The sequence below is a fragment of the Triturus cristatus genome, chromosome 1_2 (assembly GCF_964204655.1).
Source record: "Triturus cristatus chromosome 1_2, aTriCri1.1, whole genome shotgun sequence".
Taxonomy (NCBI): Eukaryota; Metazoa; Chordata; class Amphibia; order Caudata; family Salamandridae; genus Triturus; species Triturus cristatus.
Window position 1 is genome coordinate 363675882 of NC_140580.1, and position 17173 is coordinate 363693054.

The 17173-nt window shown below is 43.6% G+C and overlaps 1 protein-coding gene across 2 annotated transcripts in view; it reads left to right on the forward strand.

The window, feature by feature from the left end:
• LOC146867368 (prostate stem cell antigen-like) overlaps positions 1 to 17173 on the forward strand; it is a 145541-nt gene that overhangs the window by 91286 nt on the left and 37082 nt on the right. For both annotated transcript variants that reach the window (XM_085604579.1, XM_085604569.1), the window contains exon 2: positions 5010 to 5132. In XM_085604579.1, coding sequence (XP_085460705.1) covers positions 5010 to 5132 — 123 coding nt within the window. The remainder of the gene's footprint in view (positions 1 to 5009; positions 5133 to 17173) is intronic.

A 17173-nucleotide genomic window follows, 5' to 3' on the forward strand; every position in this document is an offset into this window, starting at 1 on the left:
ACCCCATTGTACCTAACCTAAGTGCAGTACGAGGTTTGAAGTAGGTGCCATTTCTAAAGTATAGCTAGCTATATTTTTAGTTTAGCCAAGAGTTGCCAAAAGTTTCCCTAAGTTCTAGTCAGCTCCATACCTTAGAATGAGAGAGGTTGGAATCTCTTTTCTGAACTCGATAGTCTAACCCCCCGCAAGGGAAGTCAGAGAGCACTGAAGCTGGATTCTCTGCGAGGAGGATGGCAGCGTCAGGTCAGTGCATCAGGCTGGAACTCAATCTCCTTCCGAACTTGCCGTGGCGAACCGCGTAGTCTGGGTTGGATCGAATCCTCCAGGAACCGCAATTTGCCAGGGCAAGTGCTGGTATATTTATACCTTGAAGGTGTCTAGGAATGCCAGTATTGACGTAAAAGTCGGGCAGAGGAACGTCATGAATGAACTCCTAAGGAATAGATGTTCATGCATACTTAATGATTTCCTGGAGAAATCAATATTCAAGCTGAGGGAATTTCCTACAGGCTTAAGGGTCTGGTTTTCCAAGAATTCATTGTGACATGGATGGACGGATGTAGTGGGCCATGCCTGTATTTGGTTTGTACGGACAATGTCTAAATAAGGGCCGGATTTCTATGTCCAAATAAGGGTAATGTGAATTGTACCTATATAAGGGCATAAATCGGGAAACCTATATACAGAATCTAAATCTGCACACAACAAGCCAAGTAAAGGGCCGGTCCCCATGGGAGGTTAAAAATGAAGAAAAGGCCGTACAAAGGAGTGACTAGCAAGCCTATTTATGGATCAGAAGCTAGCATTTACGAAGGGCAATGACACAAGCCAATGAAAAATATGGGCGGGGCTTCAAATGCATACTCCAATGCAGCATGCCTTGCAGAGTAGCGCCTGCGCGCTGACTCTAGGCTCGACTTAAAAGGTGAGGCAAGCTCCTGTTTACCTCCTCTTACAATGTATATATTTATTATTTGTACATTATAAACCTAGCCGAAGGGCAGATGAGCACTGTACAGGGTCAAAGGCAAAGACAGAGTCATCATGACATCATTGGCGTAACATTAGCTCCCACAGCCCTTGTAGGGCAGTGGGGCCCCCGAGCTCCAGGTGACACCCCTGCAATAATTCTGTGCACGGGAGGTGGGCCGCTGACTTGAGAGCTCCTGACTGGGTCCGGAGCGTGGTGGGCCCCCTCCATGTACTTTGCAGGGGGGACCCTCATGTTTCGTTATGAAACTGCAGCAGATTTATTGACAGTTTCTGCCTCATAATGCGGTGTCCTTTAAATAGGGGAGGCCACAGGTATTTCCTAAAATAAAGTACAGTTAGGGCACTCCTGATGGAAACTGAGATTTTGTTCTGCATCCTAAATGTGGAGCTAGAGAAGACCTTTTGCTGTGTTTTTACTTCCTTGCATTTCTTCATCTGCAGGCTGCCGGTGTGCCGAGGGCTACTGGAGATGGTGAGCTTGCAAGCCTGGTAGGTAGGGCTGCTGGTAGTGACAGCTATGTAGATGATGCTGCTGGTTTTGATGATGGTGAGGGTCAGCAAGGGGAGCGGATAGAGTTTCATCGGAGTGGGGTTGATGTAGTCATATTTCTTCAGGGCCTTGATGAAGTGTGCTTGACGTCTAGGAGGCCCTAAAGGGGGAGGGAAGTGTGGAGTCTGGCAACTTTAGAGCAGGGTGTTGCCACAATCTAGTTGCAAGAGGCTTGAAGAACAGTTTTGAAGTTGCTTTCTCTCCCCTCTCTCCTTTTCTTTCTATCTCTCTCTCTTTCTATTATTATTGCTCTCATTTCCTCTAGCTCTCTCTCTCTCTGTTTTCTCGTAACCCCTCCTCTTTAATTTTCCCTCTCTCTCACACACTCCCTCTCTGTTTCTTGCTCCCCTCTCACTCCCTCTCTTTTGCTCTACCTCTCTCACTTACTCTCTCTTTATCTCTCCCCTCCTTTTCTCTCTTTCTCTCTCTCTCGCCATTGCCGGTCCTCCATCCTCTCCAGTACTGAGATAAGAAACCAACCACCCTCGCCCCCTCCACATCCATCAGAGGTTTTGCCCCTCTTACCTGTCACTGCAGATCCAGTGGGGTAGCTAGACCTTTGACTGCCTGTGGTGGCCCCTGCGTTTGCCGCCCCGCAACAGCCACAGGTCGGGGATGTGGGGGTGCTGGCAATCCATGTGTTTGCCACAACAGCCGCAGGTAGGAGCGGGGAGAGGCTGACTCGTGTCACCCAGGGCGGACCAGCCCCCAGCCCTCCTTGCTACGCCACTGTGCAGATCTTTTCCTGATAGGATGCCGGACACTCGCTCGCTTCCTCAAACTATCAGGACTCTTCTCCCTCTCCCCACAGGCTCTCGGACCCTCTTCTAGTCTCCAGCAATCCTGTGTCCGTCCCCTCCAATCAGCCATTTGACGTAATCTCACAGTAGTGGTCGAGGTGAGTGGGATCTGAGGAGCACGACGTGCCCATACTTTTTTAATTTAAGCAAAACCGTTCTCCTACTTTTCGAGAAAAGACAACCATCCCGGTGCGGTTCATTTCGAGAGGTGAAATGCTTCAACTGATGTGTAAGGCAGAGAGACAGCTGTGCTGTGAAACTGGGCAGACAGTTAAACAAGCCTTCCTGCCAGATGTCTGCTGCAGAAAGAAGTGTAAATGTGCTCAAAGAGTCAGATTACAAATGTTAAGGGCTCTTGTAAACTGGTATTGTCTTTAATTGATTGATCACTTGAAGCTTCCGGATGACACAGATTTATTTTAAGTGGTATTGCAAGCGAGTTACCAGCTGAGCTGCGGAGTGTGTGTTTATAAAAGACAGTTATAAAAGAATTGCACTACTTACGGTCTGGGTATTACTAAAATATATATATTTTGGAAGCACTTTTTTATCTTAAAATCTTTTTGAACATTTTGCAGCAGCCTATCTTATACTGTGTGTAATGCAGGTATCCAATAATGACTTGCATATTCCCAGGGCTTTCTGTCACAGACTGGGACTTTCTAGCACTAAACATACATTAGTCACTATCCTCAACCAATTAGTATTCATGACCCACTGATTAACTTAACTTTCACTTCTTTTTCCTTTAAGCTGTGTGTTATTTTCTATGTAGTTACCTGAAGGTGAAACTCTGAAAAAAGTTACAGAATATATATATTTTTGTGCCATGTTTTTGACCCCGCCCCCATGATAAGTCGCCTGCCCCATCACGCGCAGCATCACGTTCCCATACTTTTTTTTTAATGCACTTTGAACGCTGGTATACAACAATCAAATATCCTTTCCTTATCCAGAGTCATTGGTGGGCTCTCTCTCTCTCACTTTCACTCTCCCTCTCCCTTTTCATCTCCCTCTCCCTACATTGTAAGATCCTCCCCCCTGCTGTACCAGAGATCCTCTCTTTCTCCCTCCGGACACTGAAGGGCCTGTTCTTTCTAAATCCATTGCCCCCACTTTAAGATTTTCAAGGTTCTTCTGGCCCATTCCTTTTTCAGCCAGCAAACATGCTGTCTTTCTCCAGGCACCAAATCTTCTCTACCCCTTTGCAGCTGCATCTGTACCCAGTTGCGGCTGATGCCTAGAAGCAGCAGTGGGGCGGGTGGGGGGTGAAGGGGTGGGGGGGTAATCGCTGCCTTTCCTGTGTCCTGTCCCGTCCTCTTCCAGGCTTCTTGTGAGAAACAGGAAGCAGGAAGAACCAGGGCTCCCACACAATAAACATCGTTTACCACGAAACCAGAACATCGCATGGCATTACAACGTGGTTGTTACAACGACCACGTTGTTACAATGCATGCCATTACTCCGCAAGTCAAAACGACTTGCTCTAGGGGTCATAAGGTGTTGGATTTAAAATCCAACACCTTCCCTACTGTTGCACAGACTGGAGTTGGATTAGTCAATTATGCTATTCCAACATCCAGCATCCCCCTCTAGAGCAAGTTGTTGTTGCGACTTGCAGAGTAATGACATGTGTTGTTACAACACAGTCGTTGTAATGACCACGTTGTAATGGCATGCGTAAAAAAAGCATGCGAGGTAACGTGGCATATTCCTCTCACGCTCCCCACAGCCAATCACAATGCTGCAATGCAGCGTTGTGATTGGTCTGAGCGCGTGACATGGCCCTCAACCAGGAGCTGGAGGGGTGGACATGTTCCTCATGCAGGCTATAATGCAGCCTGCATGGCGAACAGGGAAAGTGCACATGACTGTTTTGGGCAGCCCGAGAGGAACGACCAAACAGTCCTTGTGCACTTAGAAGTGTTCTACCATTCCTCCCTTGATCTGCAGCCCCGCATCCTTCACGTATGCTGTCACAGCAGGAGGATAAAATAAAATGATAATAAAATTACGTTATTATCATTATATTTTTTCCATTCTATTGCTGCCTCCTGGCAGTGGGGTAACGCTCCTCCACCTTAGCAAAGGAGGCGCCATTGTCTGTACCTCTTGGTTCAGGGTCGGATTGGTTAGGCGGGCAATGGGCCAGTATTTGAGTTGCAGCTGCGGGGGGGGGGGGTATTGGGATCCTGAGCGGCCTTTCCGGAAGCAGGTGGGCCTCTATTACCTCCTTTTTACCAGGGGTGCCGAGATGTCACTCCCAGTCTCCCCCTGAGCTGATCCATAAATGTATTCAGATTGAACAGGGGTGGGTGGCCAGAGCAGAAGTGGCCCCACTTATGGTCAGGTGTGTTTCACCATTGTGAACCAATCCATGCACAAAGAGTCCTGGCAACATTTGCATTTTTTAAAGTAAATAAAGAATCTCGCCCCCACCTCCTTCTCTCTATAACACTTAAAACACTCAAGCAGGTTTTGCGAAAAGGAAGAGGCGCAATCTGCAAATTTCGGGCACTTTTCTTTTATGGTCCCTGGGTCTATTTCTTTATCCCAGTCTAACCTGTCTTGGGCCCCCAACTCTGCCTCCTGCATCTTCTTCATCTGGTTGGTTCATTGTTGACTGCTGGTGACCTCCCTCTTCGTCTTGTTCTTTTCTCTTCCAGGTCAAGGCCTCCAGTGTTACTCCTGCACCGCTTCCATATACGGCCATTGTACAACAAACGACAGAGCAAAGGTGTACTGCGCAGACGTCAACCAGAAATGTGCCACCATCAAAGTGTCATCACGTAAGTCTGGACCTGACAATGAGTACATGCTCTGCATGGCATGGGCGACAAAGCTGCCAACACTCACAGGGCCACCTTGTGTCACACAATCTCAGTTCTCCTCACACAATCTCCTGGTGACGAAAAGTCGATATCACACAGGGGCATAAGGGTTTTCAGCTCACCAGCTCTGCTGAGCCGACGCCCATCAGGGGTTCTGCGATCTCCCTGGGATGTGGGTATCAACTTTAAAAGAATTTGTAAGTGTTTTGGGGGGAGGGCTGCTCAAAGCCCCGCCCATCTTCTTGGCCTCATCCTCTTTATCACACATAAAGCTGGTGAGGCAGTGAAAGCACAAATCCCTGCCCCCTCTTCTTGGCCCTGCCCCAGCCGTGGTCGGTAGTAGGAGTAACTGCAGGGCGGTGACGTGGGGAGGGGGAGGGGCAGGGTGGGGGGCAGTAAACTATGGATTATGGAGGTTTACTGGTAAGTTAACATATAAATTAATAAAACAAATTTCGTTGCGTGCACTGCATCCCCAACTGCGATGCTGTGCACGCAACGAAATTTGTTTTATTAATTTATATGTTAACTTACCTGTAAACCTCCGTAATGAATAGTTTACTACCCCCCACACTGCCCCTCCACCTCCCCACGTCACCGCCCTGCAGTTACTCCTACTACCGACCGCGGCTGCCCTGCCCCCTTCTTCTTCTCACATGTGGAATTATTTTAGAGGATGGCTGATCTGAGGCAGGCTGATTGGATTGGTCCACTTTAAGTTAGGTACTGCCTGTAGGGGAGAGGATGTGGTGTGAAGGCCAGCGCTGCCAACTTTGAATCCAGGTTCAAGTCTCAGCGTCGGCTCAACAGCCTGTGATTCTGCACAAATCACTTATTCTCTCTGCCTAAAAATGAATGTGTCCTTATGCAATATAACTGGTGCTCATGTAAAGTACTGCAATACCTTTTGGTCAAATTCGTGCTATGTAAAACAAAACAAAAAACACATTAAAAGTAGCACTGTGGACACCGTGAGTCTGCCACGGTGACGGACGACAGGAAGGAAAGGGCTGGTTCAGTTCCACTGGCTTTGATTAGTGTTTTAGGAATTTTATGTACATTTGTCTAATAAGTGACAGTGAATTGACATGTTGACGCTAATTCCCAGAAAATATATTTGTTCAATGAGACGGGCCATTGTCGTATACAGACACACATTTTGTTTAAGTATTGAGAATTTTTTTTATCAGAAATAAAACAATGTTATGTGTTGTGTGTTGTGTTGTGTGTTGTGTTATGTTTTGTGTTATGTGTTATGTGCTGTTTTATGTGTTGTTTTATGTGTTTTTTTGTGTTTTATGTGTTGTTTTGTGTTGTTTTATGTGTTGTGGTGTCTTATGTGTTGTGTTTTGTGTTGTGTTGTTTTGTCTATTGTTATATGTTGTGTTTTGTGTGTTGTTTGTTGTGTTGTTTTGTTGTGTGTTGTGTTGTTTTGTTGTGTGTTGTGTTGTTTTATGTGTTGTGGTGTTTTATGTGTTGTGTTGTTTTGTGTTGTGTTTTGTTGTTTTATATGTTGTGTTTTGTGTTGTTTTATGTTGTTTTATTTGTTTTTTTATGTGGTGTGTTGAACTATAGGCACTTACATTGCACACATACACCACTCGTTTCTTGGCACTGAAACAACAAATGTCCCTCAGGAAGTGATATACTGTAACATGTTCAGAACTATACAGAACTTTCTGCAGGTCAGAGGAAGAGGGGGACTGTAGAGATTTAAGTTGCGTTTAGCTAGAAACATTTGTGCAGTGAAAAATTCTGTTCATGTCTGAAGAAAACGCTGCTCAATTACAAGGAAGTGGCGACAGAGATATATAGGGCCACATATATCAATATTGTAAATAGTGGTTACCGAATTGCGATTTGCTGCGCATCGCAATTACGTAATTGCTATTCCTAATGTATGAAACTCCATGAGTTTCATTTAGCAATTCTAGGTGGGTCACAAATTGACCTACCTCATGAATATTAATGAGGTAGGTAGCAATTTGCGACTCATTGGCAATGGCTAAAATCATGGGGATGGTGGCCTGCTGGGGTCAGCAGACCACCATGTCTGTGATTGTTTTAAAATAAAACAATAATTTTTTATTTTAATGCAGCCCATTTTCCATACAGGAAAACAGGTTGCGTTTAAAAAAGGAAAATGAAAAGTTTTATTTTAATTTTTTAAGAGTAGGCAGTGGTCCATGGGACTACTGATTGCTCTGAAAAAAATGTTTGTGCTACCATTCTTAAAGGGGAAGGGGTCCTCTCTGGGGACCCCTTTTCCTTTGAGGAGGGTTACCACCAACTTGAAGTTGGTGGTAAAATGTGAATGTTTTGCTACTGCATTTCGGTCCCAAAACAGATAATAGGTCATACGAAAGCCATTGCTTTTGATTTGGGGGATATGGGTCTGTCGTGCAAGTTTTGGATTGGTGTTCTTATCATGATTTTAGTAGTCTTTTGGTTTTAATTTGTGCCCATAACTGCACTTTAACTTTGTTTTTAAATGAATTCCTACATTTTTTAAACAAATGTTAAGTTGTAATAATCAAAGCTAATAAGAACTTCACTTTGCCTTTGATTTTTAGGTGGTACATTTTTGGAGCTTTTTTGATCATACCAGATGCAACATTTTGCTGTGTCCAACCTGTAACGGACCTACCGGCATGGCTTAAGACCATGTGTAGCTTGGTTTGGCTAACTCACCGCAGATGGCCATCTTCGGCCACCATACACTATGGGGACCTGCCCCAAGTCGGGTCCTGGACCAACCCACCCGCACAGCGTTTGGGTAGCCAAGTAGAGGCAGGCCTCCTTTTCTGTATTTTTTTTTTTGCATTTGCGGATCTTAATTCAGGGATCAAGTGGGAATTACACAAATACAAATCACACATTATATTTGAAAGTTTTAGGCACAAGGAAATGTAGTGATGTGCCCCTAGTTCCATGATATGAGTCAAGCGCCGAGGCCGGGATTTTAGCCTGTGTCCAAAAGTTCCAAGGTCAGCCTTTCCAACCACTAGTCTGCATTTCCTCCTAGCTCCTCGCCTTTAATTGGGGTGTTCTCATGAAGAAACATTATGATAGACACTTACACTAAAGGAGAAATGTACTAACTATCTGCAGCAGGCTTGTGTCACAAAGTGAGGCAAACCCAGTGCAAAGTGCTGCTCTGGGATTTTCTTTCTAACCCAAATTCTGATTTGCATTGGACAGTAGTTATGCACTATTTTACAATAATTTGCATCAAGGGGGCAAGCCTTTGGTGGAACATGGGTGCTTCCATGAAACCACGAGTTTTAATACAAATCCCTATTTGCTTACATAGATTTGCACCAAAAATGTATGCCTCCTTGAGGGAGGTGTATGTAAGACAAAGGTTAACTGCTCTCAAAACTTTTATATCTTTGCATGTGTGCTGTATTCTACAGCACAAATGCAAAGTTATGAAAGTATTAGGCTGCGTCAAAGCATACTATTTTCTACTGGAAGCGTTTCTTTCAGTAGAAAACCTTTTCATGATATCGAGTAGACACACAGTTGCACCATGGTCCAGGGTGCGACTGGGGGTGAATGTTTACATTGTTCTGCATTCCATCATGTTCTTTTTGCTTGTGTAGCCCTAAATGGTGCAGTTATGCCCAGATGTTGGTCCCACACTCTCCACACCACTATGTTCAAGCTAGCCTGGTTGATAAGGGGTAATACCCTGAAACTGGTCCCAGGATGCTTGTTTCTGCTCCAGGGAGGACCCGACTTGGCAGTTCGGGTGTACAAACTGGGGTGGCATGGTGAGCAAAAGAACAATGGATTTAACCCAGATCTGTGACTGGGGGTGAATGTTTGATTAGTTCAGCATTACGTCCATCATTTTATTTTTCTTTTGTCGCCCTAAATGGGAAGGGTATGCCCAGATGTGAGTCCTGTGCTCACTGTACCATTGGATGCAAGCTAGCCTGGAAACTGGTCCCAGGATGCTTGTTTCCGTTCCAGGGAGGACATGGCTTGGCAGTTTAGGCTGGACTGTTCCCATTAGGAGCAGGGTCAAGACTGATTTGCATATGGCTGCGTCCCAACATGGGTGGTGTGGTGAGCAACAAAAAAAAAACGATGGATTAAACCCAGATCTGTGACTGGGGGTGAAGGTTTGCATTATTCAGCATTTGCTTTTGGCTCAAGGGAGGCAAAAGTGTTCCAGCATAGGGGGAGGGAGAAACAACACCATATGTTAGTAAATATGCCTTTTTTCTGTTTCCTCCGTTTGACGCAGCGCAGCACAACGCACTTTGGTTGCTGCGTTGTGCTGCTTGTTAGTACACTTCCACCAACCTTCCTTTATAGCAGGCATCCCACGACAGAATTTTATTTTGATTTGAATAGCCAACTCTCTGTCTCGGTCTTTCTTCTCTCATAAAGACAAAAGCAAACTCTCTCTCTCTCTGTCTATACTTTCAGACAATGCTTCCTAAGACCTCAACACCAAGATTCTTCCGAGCTCAACACAATATGATTTCAGCTTTTCCCATACTGAACCTAAAACAGGTGCCCAGGCTCTCCTCTGTGCTGAAACAATTCTCTGGAAACTATGGGCCGGATGTAAGAAGCTTATTTCTGTCCGCAAGCAGCCCGATTCACTATATTCATCCCAAAAGTATCAACACATGAAAACACACTGTAATTAAACAGCAGTACATGCTTCAACCAATAAATGATGCTGCATTCATAGTTCATCTCTTTGATAGTGTTAAGGGTGCTATGATATAATCTCATCTGTAAGATTACTTAGGGCATTGGTAATTGCATCTGTCACATCAACAGTGTTACAATGAGCTCTGCATTTGGTGTTCAAGTTATGGTTTGCATCTCTTTGTTGTGAGGTATAGATTGCGGTCCTCACCATATGTTGGAGCCGGCCTCGTGGCATGGTCCTGTTCCCCCTCGCTGAGCCGCACGAGGTCCCATGCACCTCGGGGATCCTCCATTTTGGATTGTACGTGACTCTACGTAACCACCTACGTGACCCCGCTTCACCCGGCCTCGGTCCCAGCGAGGCCCGACATCGAGACGCCAACCCCTGGCCAGGGGGATACCACGCGAACCCTACCCACTCCCGGCGGAGGGCAGTATCGATGGGACCCCCAACCGTCCTTCCACACCTAGGTGCGATCGCCCCACAGCTCTCTGGGGCCTGGCGCCTCTCCTGCCCGGCCTCTCCGCCCCCTCCGGGCGCAAGGGTCCGGACATCAAAGGGCTCCAGTCCTATATCTGGGGCGACCCGACAACAGGACAACAGTTGTATCCTGGAGTCAAGAGCCCTGCTGATCGGATCGCGGCTGACCCTACGGAAGAAGACTCATCCTGAACCCACACTCTGAGCCCTGCTGACGACGTCGCGGCTCCACCGTGCTTAAAGACCTTCACGAACCTTTGGGGCCCTGCTGACGCTGTCGCGGCTCGACCTTGTTGAACCTTACCATCAGAGCCCAGCTGACCTCGTCGCGGCTCGACCGAAGCGGACCTACCACCGGAGGCCTGCTGACTGTGTCGCGGCTCGACCCAAGCGGAACTACCACCCGAGCCCTGCAGACGCCGTCGCGGCTCCCCACGTCCGAGCCGCTCTGAGACCAGCACTCAAGGTCTGGCGCCGAGCCCTCCCGTACCTGGTTGGTACTAAGACTGTCCCGCTACCCTATCCCTCTAAAAGACATTGAGACTCTTACTGGATCCCTCGATTCCACTGTAAATATTGAACGTACTACTGTTGATAAAGAACCAAGTCAAGCAACTGATACCGAGTCCTGTGTGGTGGTATTACTGGGCCTAGTACGATCATAGGAGAAAGACCTCCCCGAGGGGGCTTCTCAGCGGCGCTCGGCTATAACTTTGCGGTAGAAGGGTGCCCCGGAATAGTCTCCCCGACTCCCCGGTGGTCCTCCCTCCAACACCATAGCTCACCAATTACGATGGGTTTTAATTTTTAATTCACAACCATGACTGCACTTTAACTGTGCGTTTTTTATGTGTTATGTGAATTTCTAAGGTTTTCCTAAACATATGTTAAGGAGTCATAACCAAAGCTAACCATAGTTTCGATTTAACTTATGAATTTTTTCAGTTAATATAAATTTGGTCTAATAATTCACTGATATTGGAGCAACTACACTAATAAAAGAGCATTTGCACATTTATTACTAAAGTGCAAACTTTAAATTCGAATTTATTAACACAGCACAGAAAACTTGACATGAGAAAGAACTTTCACGGCATCACAGAAAAAATTTAACATTCACTCTACACAGGGACACATCTCCTAAGAGTCATATTCATGTGATTTTACCATTGGCACGAACCAGAGATGAGTATGTGCACAAAATATACTATGTTATTTATTTACCATTGTTGAGGGAGGCAAGGGGCATCAATGCCAGTTCAAGGCTCCGTCTTTCATGAGTCACAGCCCCTGTCGTAAGAAGGGATGTGCTTTCCCATTTTAGCCTCAAACCACAATTTTGCTCCTGCTTACAACCCAAACTGCTGGCAGATTTACACCAAACTTGGAATGAAAGTAGAACTTTACTCACAAAGCATGCTTTTGTTCGTTTGGTGCAAATCTGTTCAGTAGTTTTTGAAATATAAATATCTTTAAAAGTTGTTGGATGGACTTTAAAGCAGTGTTTACCAAACTATTGGTCACAAACGACAAGTGGGGCGTGGGCAATTTTTGGTGGGTGGTGAAGACCAAGCAGGAAATAAACAAGCCTTTAAATTCTGTATTTATCTTGTCACATCTGCTGTGCTTCAAAGACTGAGGGCAAATGTCAAGCTATGTCTTCTGACAAATTGCAGCATATTTTTTAACTTGGGGATTGATATTTACAAACTCCTCTCACTTTGCAGCCAGAGAAAGAAAGTAAAGTACATTATGAGCCAATCTTGCTCGTGTACAAGGTGTTAAAGGAAAGGATGTAGGATTACATTTTTGTGAAAACACAACAAAATGTAAATGAACTCTACATATTCAGCAGTTAGGACAGCAAAAATTAAGCACATTGTCATTCTGAAGTGTGATGGAAGCAAAGATTTCAACACCAACAAAATAACAAAATGCTTTACTTGGTGTTGCACAAATCATAGTCACAGACATGCAATTTCCACACTTTATCATTTGTGTGCTGTATCGTTTTATCGGTTTAACTGAATGTCTGTGCAAATTTAGTTAATGATGCTCCATCTATCGTAGATTTCACCGCCTGGTGCACTACACTATGGCACTCGACGAGTGCTAGAGTAATTACTTTTAATCAATGCTTACAAAACTCATCATGAACATTGCAACATATAGACTCCAATAACGTAAACAAATAATGCTCTAAAACATATACGATCGTAATTTACCAACAATAATGCTTCTTTTATTGAGCTGGTTTACAGTCCATCCAAATCAGGAATACTTCAGGTCATGAATGACAAAATATGTTGATATGAACTTCATAATACAATGTTCAATTCCCAATGCATTTCGGCGATCTGCTCCGCCCTTCGTCACGGGTAATCTACAATTCAAATTAACGTCAATGACTATATACATAAATTGCATTCTAGAATAAAAACTAAAAATAACAGTGCACATCAAAGGAGTACACAAGGTCCCAATAGAGAAGGTTAAATGGAAATAGTCGGGTATAGATGAAGTTGTCTATTGTGAATAAAAAAGATACCAACAACTGAATAAGAAAAACCAACAAACAGGCCAAAGGCAGAGAAAAAAGAAAAAAAAAAAAAGCCGTCACAAGTGATGTGATCATCAAAAATATGAATGAAGTGAAGCAGCCACCATCCCATGAATGAGTCTTAATCCATGGCGATCAAAGAAAGTGTAACCGTACCTCAGAAGTTCAAGAGAGTCAACCTGGTAAATCAAATCCATAAAACACACAGCCCCACAAATATCTGTAGAAAATATGGCCAAGAAGAATGAGGTGGTACTGTGGTAAAACCGGAATCACCTAGCAACCATGTAGTGACTGTGCAGTTGATAAAATCTGCAACAAAACAAATGAAATGGCCCTCTATGTAATGATCTGCCAACACACTGAAAGCATGAGTGATACGGAGTATCAAGTACTCACCAGTGTATACTGAATCAGAGAGCTGATGCGACCTATTGCCACAGTTCACTTGTGAAATTCCGACAAAGAAACCGAAGGAAACCGAAAACAAAGCAGTCAAAAAGTCAGGAATAAACTAAGTAATCCACTCATAGTACGTCTAACACACCAATGCACAGAAACGACTCACGGTAAAGAGAGCGCGCTTGCATTGAATTAATTGATGTTGCGAAAAATAGAAATCCTACTTCATGGCTTGTCAAGTTGTTGGCATGCCGTTACTTACAACCACCTTCCACGAACCTGAAAAGCCCGTAAATCAACCTGTGTGATTACCACCCGCCTCATCTGAATTAAACGTCCGGAGGACTACACGAACCCGGTCACAAGCAGGAAGACATGCCAACACCGATTGGGGTTATAATTGCAAAACCGGAAAGTGACCACGACATATACCTCGTTGTCACGTGACGCTAACACAGAAGTAATACTATAGGTGAAGAATAGATCGCATTTAAGGAAACAAAGCCGAAATAAAACCGCCCGCAGAGCAACTAGTGATCATGCATGTGTTAAATTAATACAGAGTGAAAATCAGCAGAGACCGGAGAAATTCATGCCAAGAGGAAATTTACTGTTGCATGTACAAGGATCATAATCCAACGACTCTGCTTTAAATAAAATAAGGTGTAACAGCCTAATGAAGTACATTGCAAAATTAAACAGAGGGAAAATGAAATTTACATGGATATAATGCATGTTTTCAACAGAACCCTATAACATCAATCATGCAGGTACAGTACAGAGCCTTCAATTATTGCATGACAATTGTCTGATGATGTATTGATGTTGTAAAGGTTACTTCACAAATGTTGCCAATTTAACACAGATGCACAAGGTTGGTAGTACATCAGCCAGGATTAATATTGACCATGCGTTTAATGAGCGATACCTAAGGTGAAATGGAACTGCTTCACAAACATTAGAAAAGGGTGAATGAATCACAGCAAATATATATAACAATTCCTAAGAACATGTATCCATAGGAAATAACTTAGACATGAAACATTGAAGTGACAACATAAAAAGTCACAATGCATAAGGTAAATAAAACATACAGAAGCACTAGCGGCCACCTGAAGCTACCGGTGGTCATATAAAAAAATAATGAAAAATTGTGTTTGAAAAACAAAACGAGAGCTGTATGTTGGTCTTAGCAGTCAATTTATATAAAGCAGGAGAATTCAATCTTCTCATTAAGTCCCCTTGGTATCAGAGTGTCCAGGTTACGAATCCAAAATGATTCGCATTGTGACAGTATTTTGGACATGTCTCTGTCAACTCTGATTGGCACTACTTCTAAAACTGTAAATCTTAGCTGAGCTATGGAATGATTGAGAAGATGCCAATGAACAGCCAAAGGTGAGGTACTTGTCTTAGTATGGATCCGACTTTTATTCTCAGTTATGCTTGTGCGTAAGGGTATTTCTGTTTTTCCTATGTAGTGAAGAGCACATGGACATTGATCATGTAAATCATGAAGCGGCTGTTGCAATCCGCTGTGAAATTTTAATTGATCTTCTTACCAGACCATGGGTGGTGTATGAAATTGCCAGAAATTACGTTGTTGCAATGCGAGCAATTGAAACATCGGTGCATACCCTTGTGATCTTTCTTAGTATCTAATCCTTCTTGGTTAAGAATTTCTTTTAGGTTCTCTGACAGTTTGTAAGCAAAGATGGGAGAGTTGGCAAACAGTCCACGAAAATTGGGTTCTGTCTGCAATAAATCCCACCGCTTAAGTACTGCTTGCTTAATGGCTGCTGAGGAAGTGGAATAGGTTGACACAAAGACTGATCTGTTAAGTGGTGGTTTCACTTGTTTTTGGAGTAAAACATCTCTTGATATCTGATTAGCTCTCATTTCAGCATAGTCAACTACTTCCTTGGGGTAACCCCTAGACAGAAATCTATTTCTCATGCCAGTAATGAACTGAATAACTTTTCTGGATGAGATGTGCTACGTTTCACCCTCAAAAACTGGGAATAAGGTAAATGGTGTTTTAATGGAGAGGGATGAAAACTAAAAAAAAGAAGGGAGTTGTTGCGATCAGTGGGTTTTTTGAAAACTAACGTGGAAATGCTGGTACCAGAAATATCAATAAGAACATCCAGATAAGATATTTGATGTTGATCTAGTGTATATGTGAACTTGATTCTTGGATGTTTCATATTAAGCATGTTCAAATTGTTGATAAGCATGTCTTTTGTGCCCTGCCACATGATGAATATATCATCAATATATCTCCTGTATAGGATCAAATGATCGGACCAGTCTGAATCAGATAAAATGTGGGCCTGTTCAAATTGCATCATATAGATATTGGCATAACTCGGGGCTCCAGAAAAGCCCATGGACGTGTCATTGGCTTGCAGAAAAAATCTGTCTTGCCACCTAAAATAGCTATGAAACAAGGCAAATTGTCAAAGTTGAAGTAAGAATACTTTGTTGGCTTGAATTTCTTCCTGTCTTAGAAGAGCCCATTCTACCGCTTCAATACACTCAGAATGAGGAATTGAAGTGTATAGGCCTGTTACATCAATGGTACAGAGCCAAATCTCAACGCCTGATGGTATAACCAATTCTTGAAGAAGTTTAAGAAGATGTGTGGTGTCTTGCAAGTAAGTACTACTAGATTGTACTATTGGCTGCAGAAAAGTATCCAAATAGTGCCCCAGTGGTTCATGAAGGGAGCCACAGCCCGACAAGATGGGTCTTAAAGGGGGATCATGTAGTGATTTGTGCACCTTAGGCAACATTTAAATTGAAGGGCGCCTAGGATATCTGATCACCAGAAACTCTTGAGTTTTGTCAGAAATCCATGCTAGGTCTTTGGCTTGCTCTACTAGCTCTACCAGGGACTTCTTGAACTCTTCTGTGGGATCTTGATTAGGTGGTATGTAAGTAGTGTAATCTTGGAGCATCATTTCAATCTTGGTCTCATAGAAGCTACGGTCCAAAATAACCCAAACTCCCCTTTTATCGGCAGGAATCAAGTAAATGGATTTGTTGTGTCTGAGAGCCTTCAAAGCAATTTTGTCTGATGTGGATAAATTGCTATGTTTTGGAAGAAACCATGGATAAAAGTGCAATATCTTTTTTTACCAAGGTTTCAAAAGAGTCTATCACCTTGAAAGTGCTGAGGCACTATTTGGATACTTTCATGCAGCCAATTGTACAATCTAGTAGTACTTACTTGCAAGACACCACGCATCCTCTTAAACTTCGTCAAGAATTGGTTATACCATCAGGCGTTGAGATTTGGCTCTGTACCATTGATGTAACAGCCCTATACACTTCAATCCCTCATTCTGAGGGTATTGAAGCGGTAGAATGGGCTCTTCTAAGACAAGAAGAAATTCAAGCCAACAAAGTATTCTTACTTCAACTTTGACAATTTGCCTTGTTTCATAGCTATTTTAGGTGGCAAGACAGATTTTTTCTGCAAGCCAATGACACGTCCATGGGTTTTTCTGGAGCCCCGAGTTATGCCAATATCTATATGATGCAATTTGAACAGGCCCACATTTTATCTGATTCAGACTGGTCCGATCATTTGATCCTATACAGGAGATATATTGATGATATATTCATCATGTGGCAGGGCACAAAAGACATGCTCATCAACAATTTGAACATGCTGAATACGAAACATCAGAGAATCAAGTTCACATATACACTAGATCAACATCAAATATCTTATCAGGATGTTCTTATTGATATATCTGGTAACAGCATTTCCACGTCAGTTTTCAAGCAACCCACTGATCGTAACAACTGCCTTCTTTTTTCTAGTTTTCATCCCTCGCCATTAAAACACCATTTACCTTATTCACAGTTTTTGAG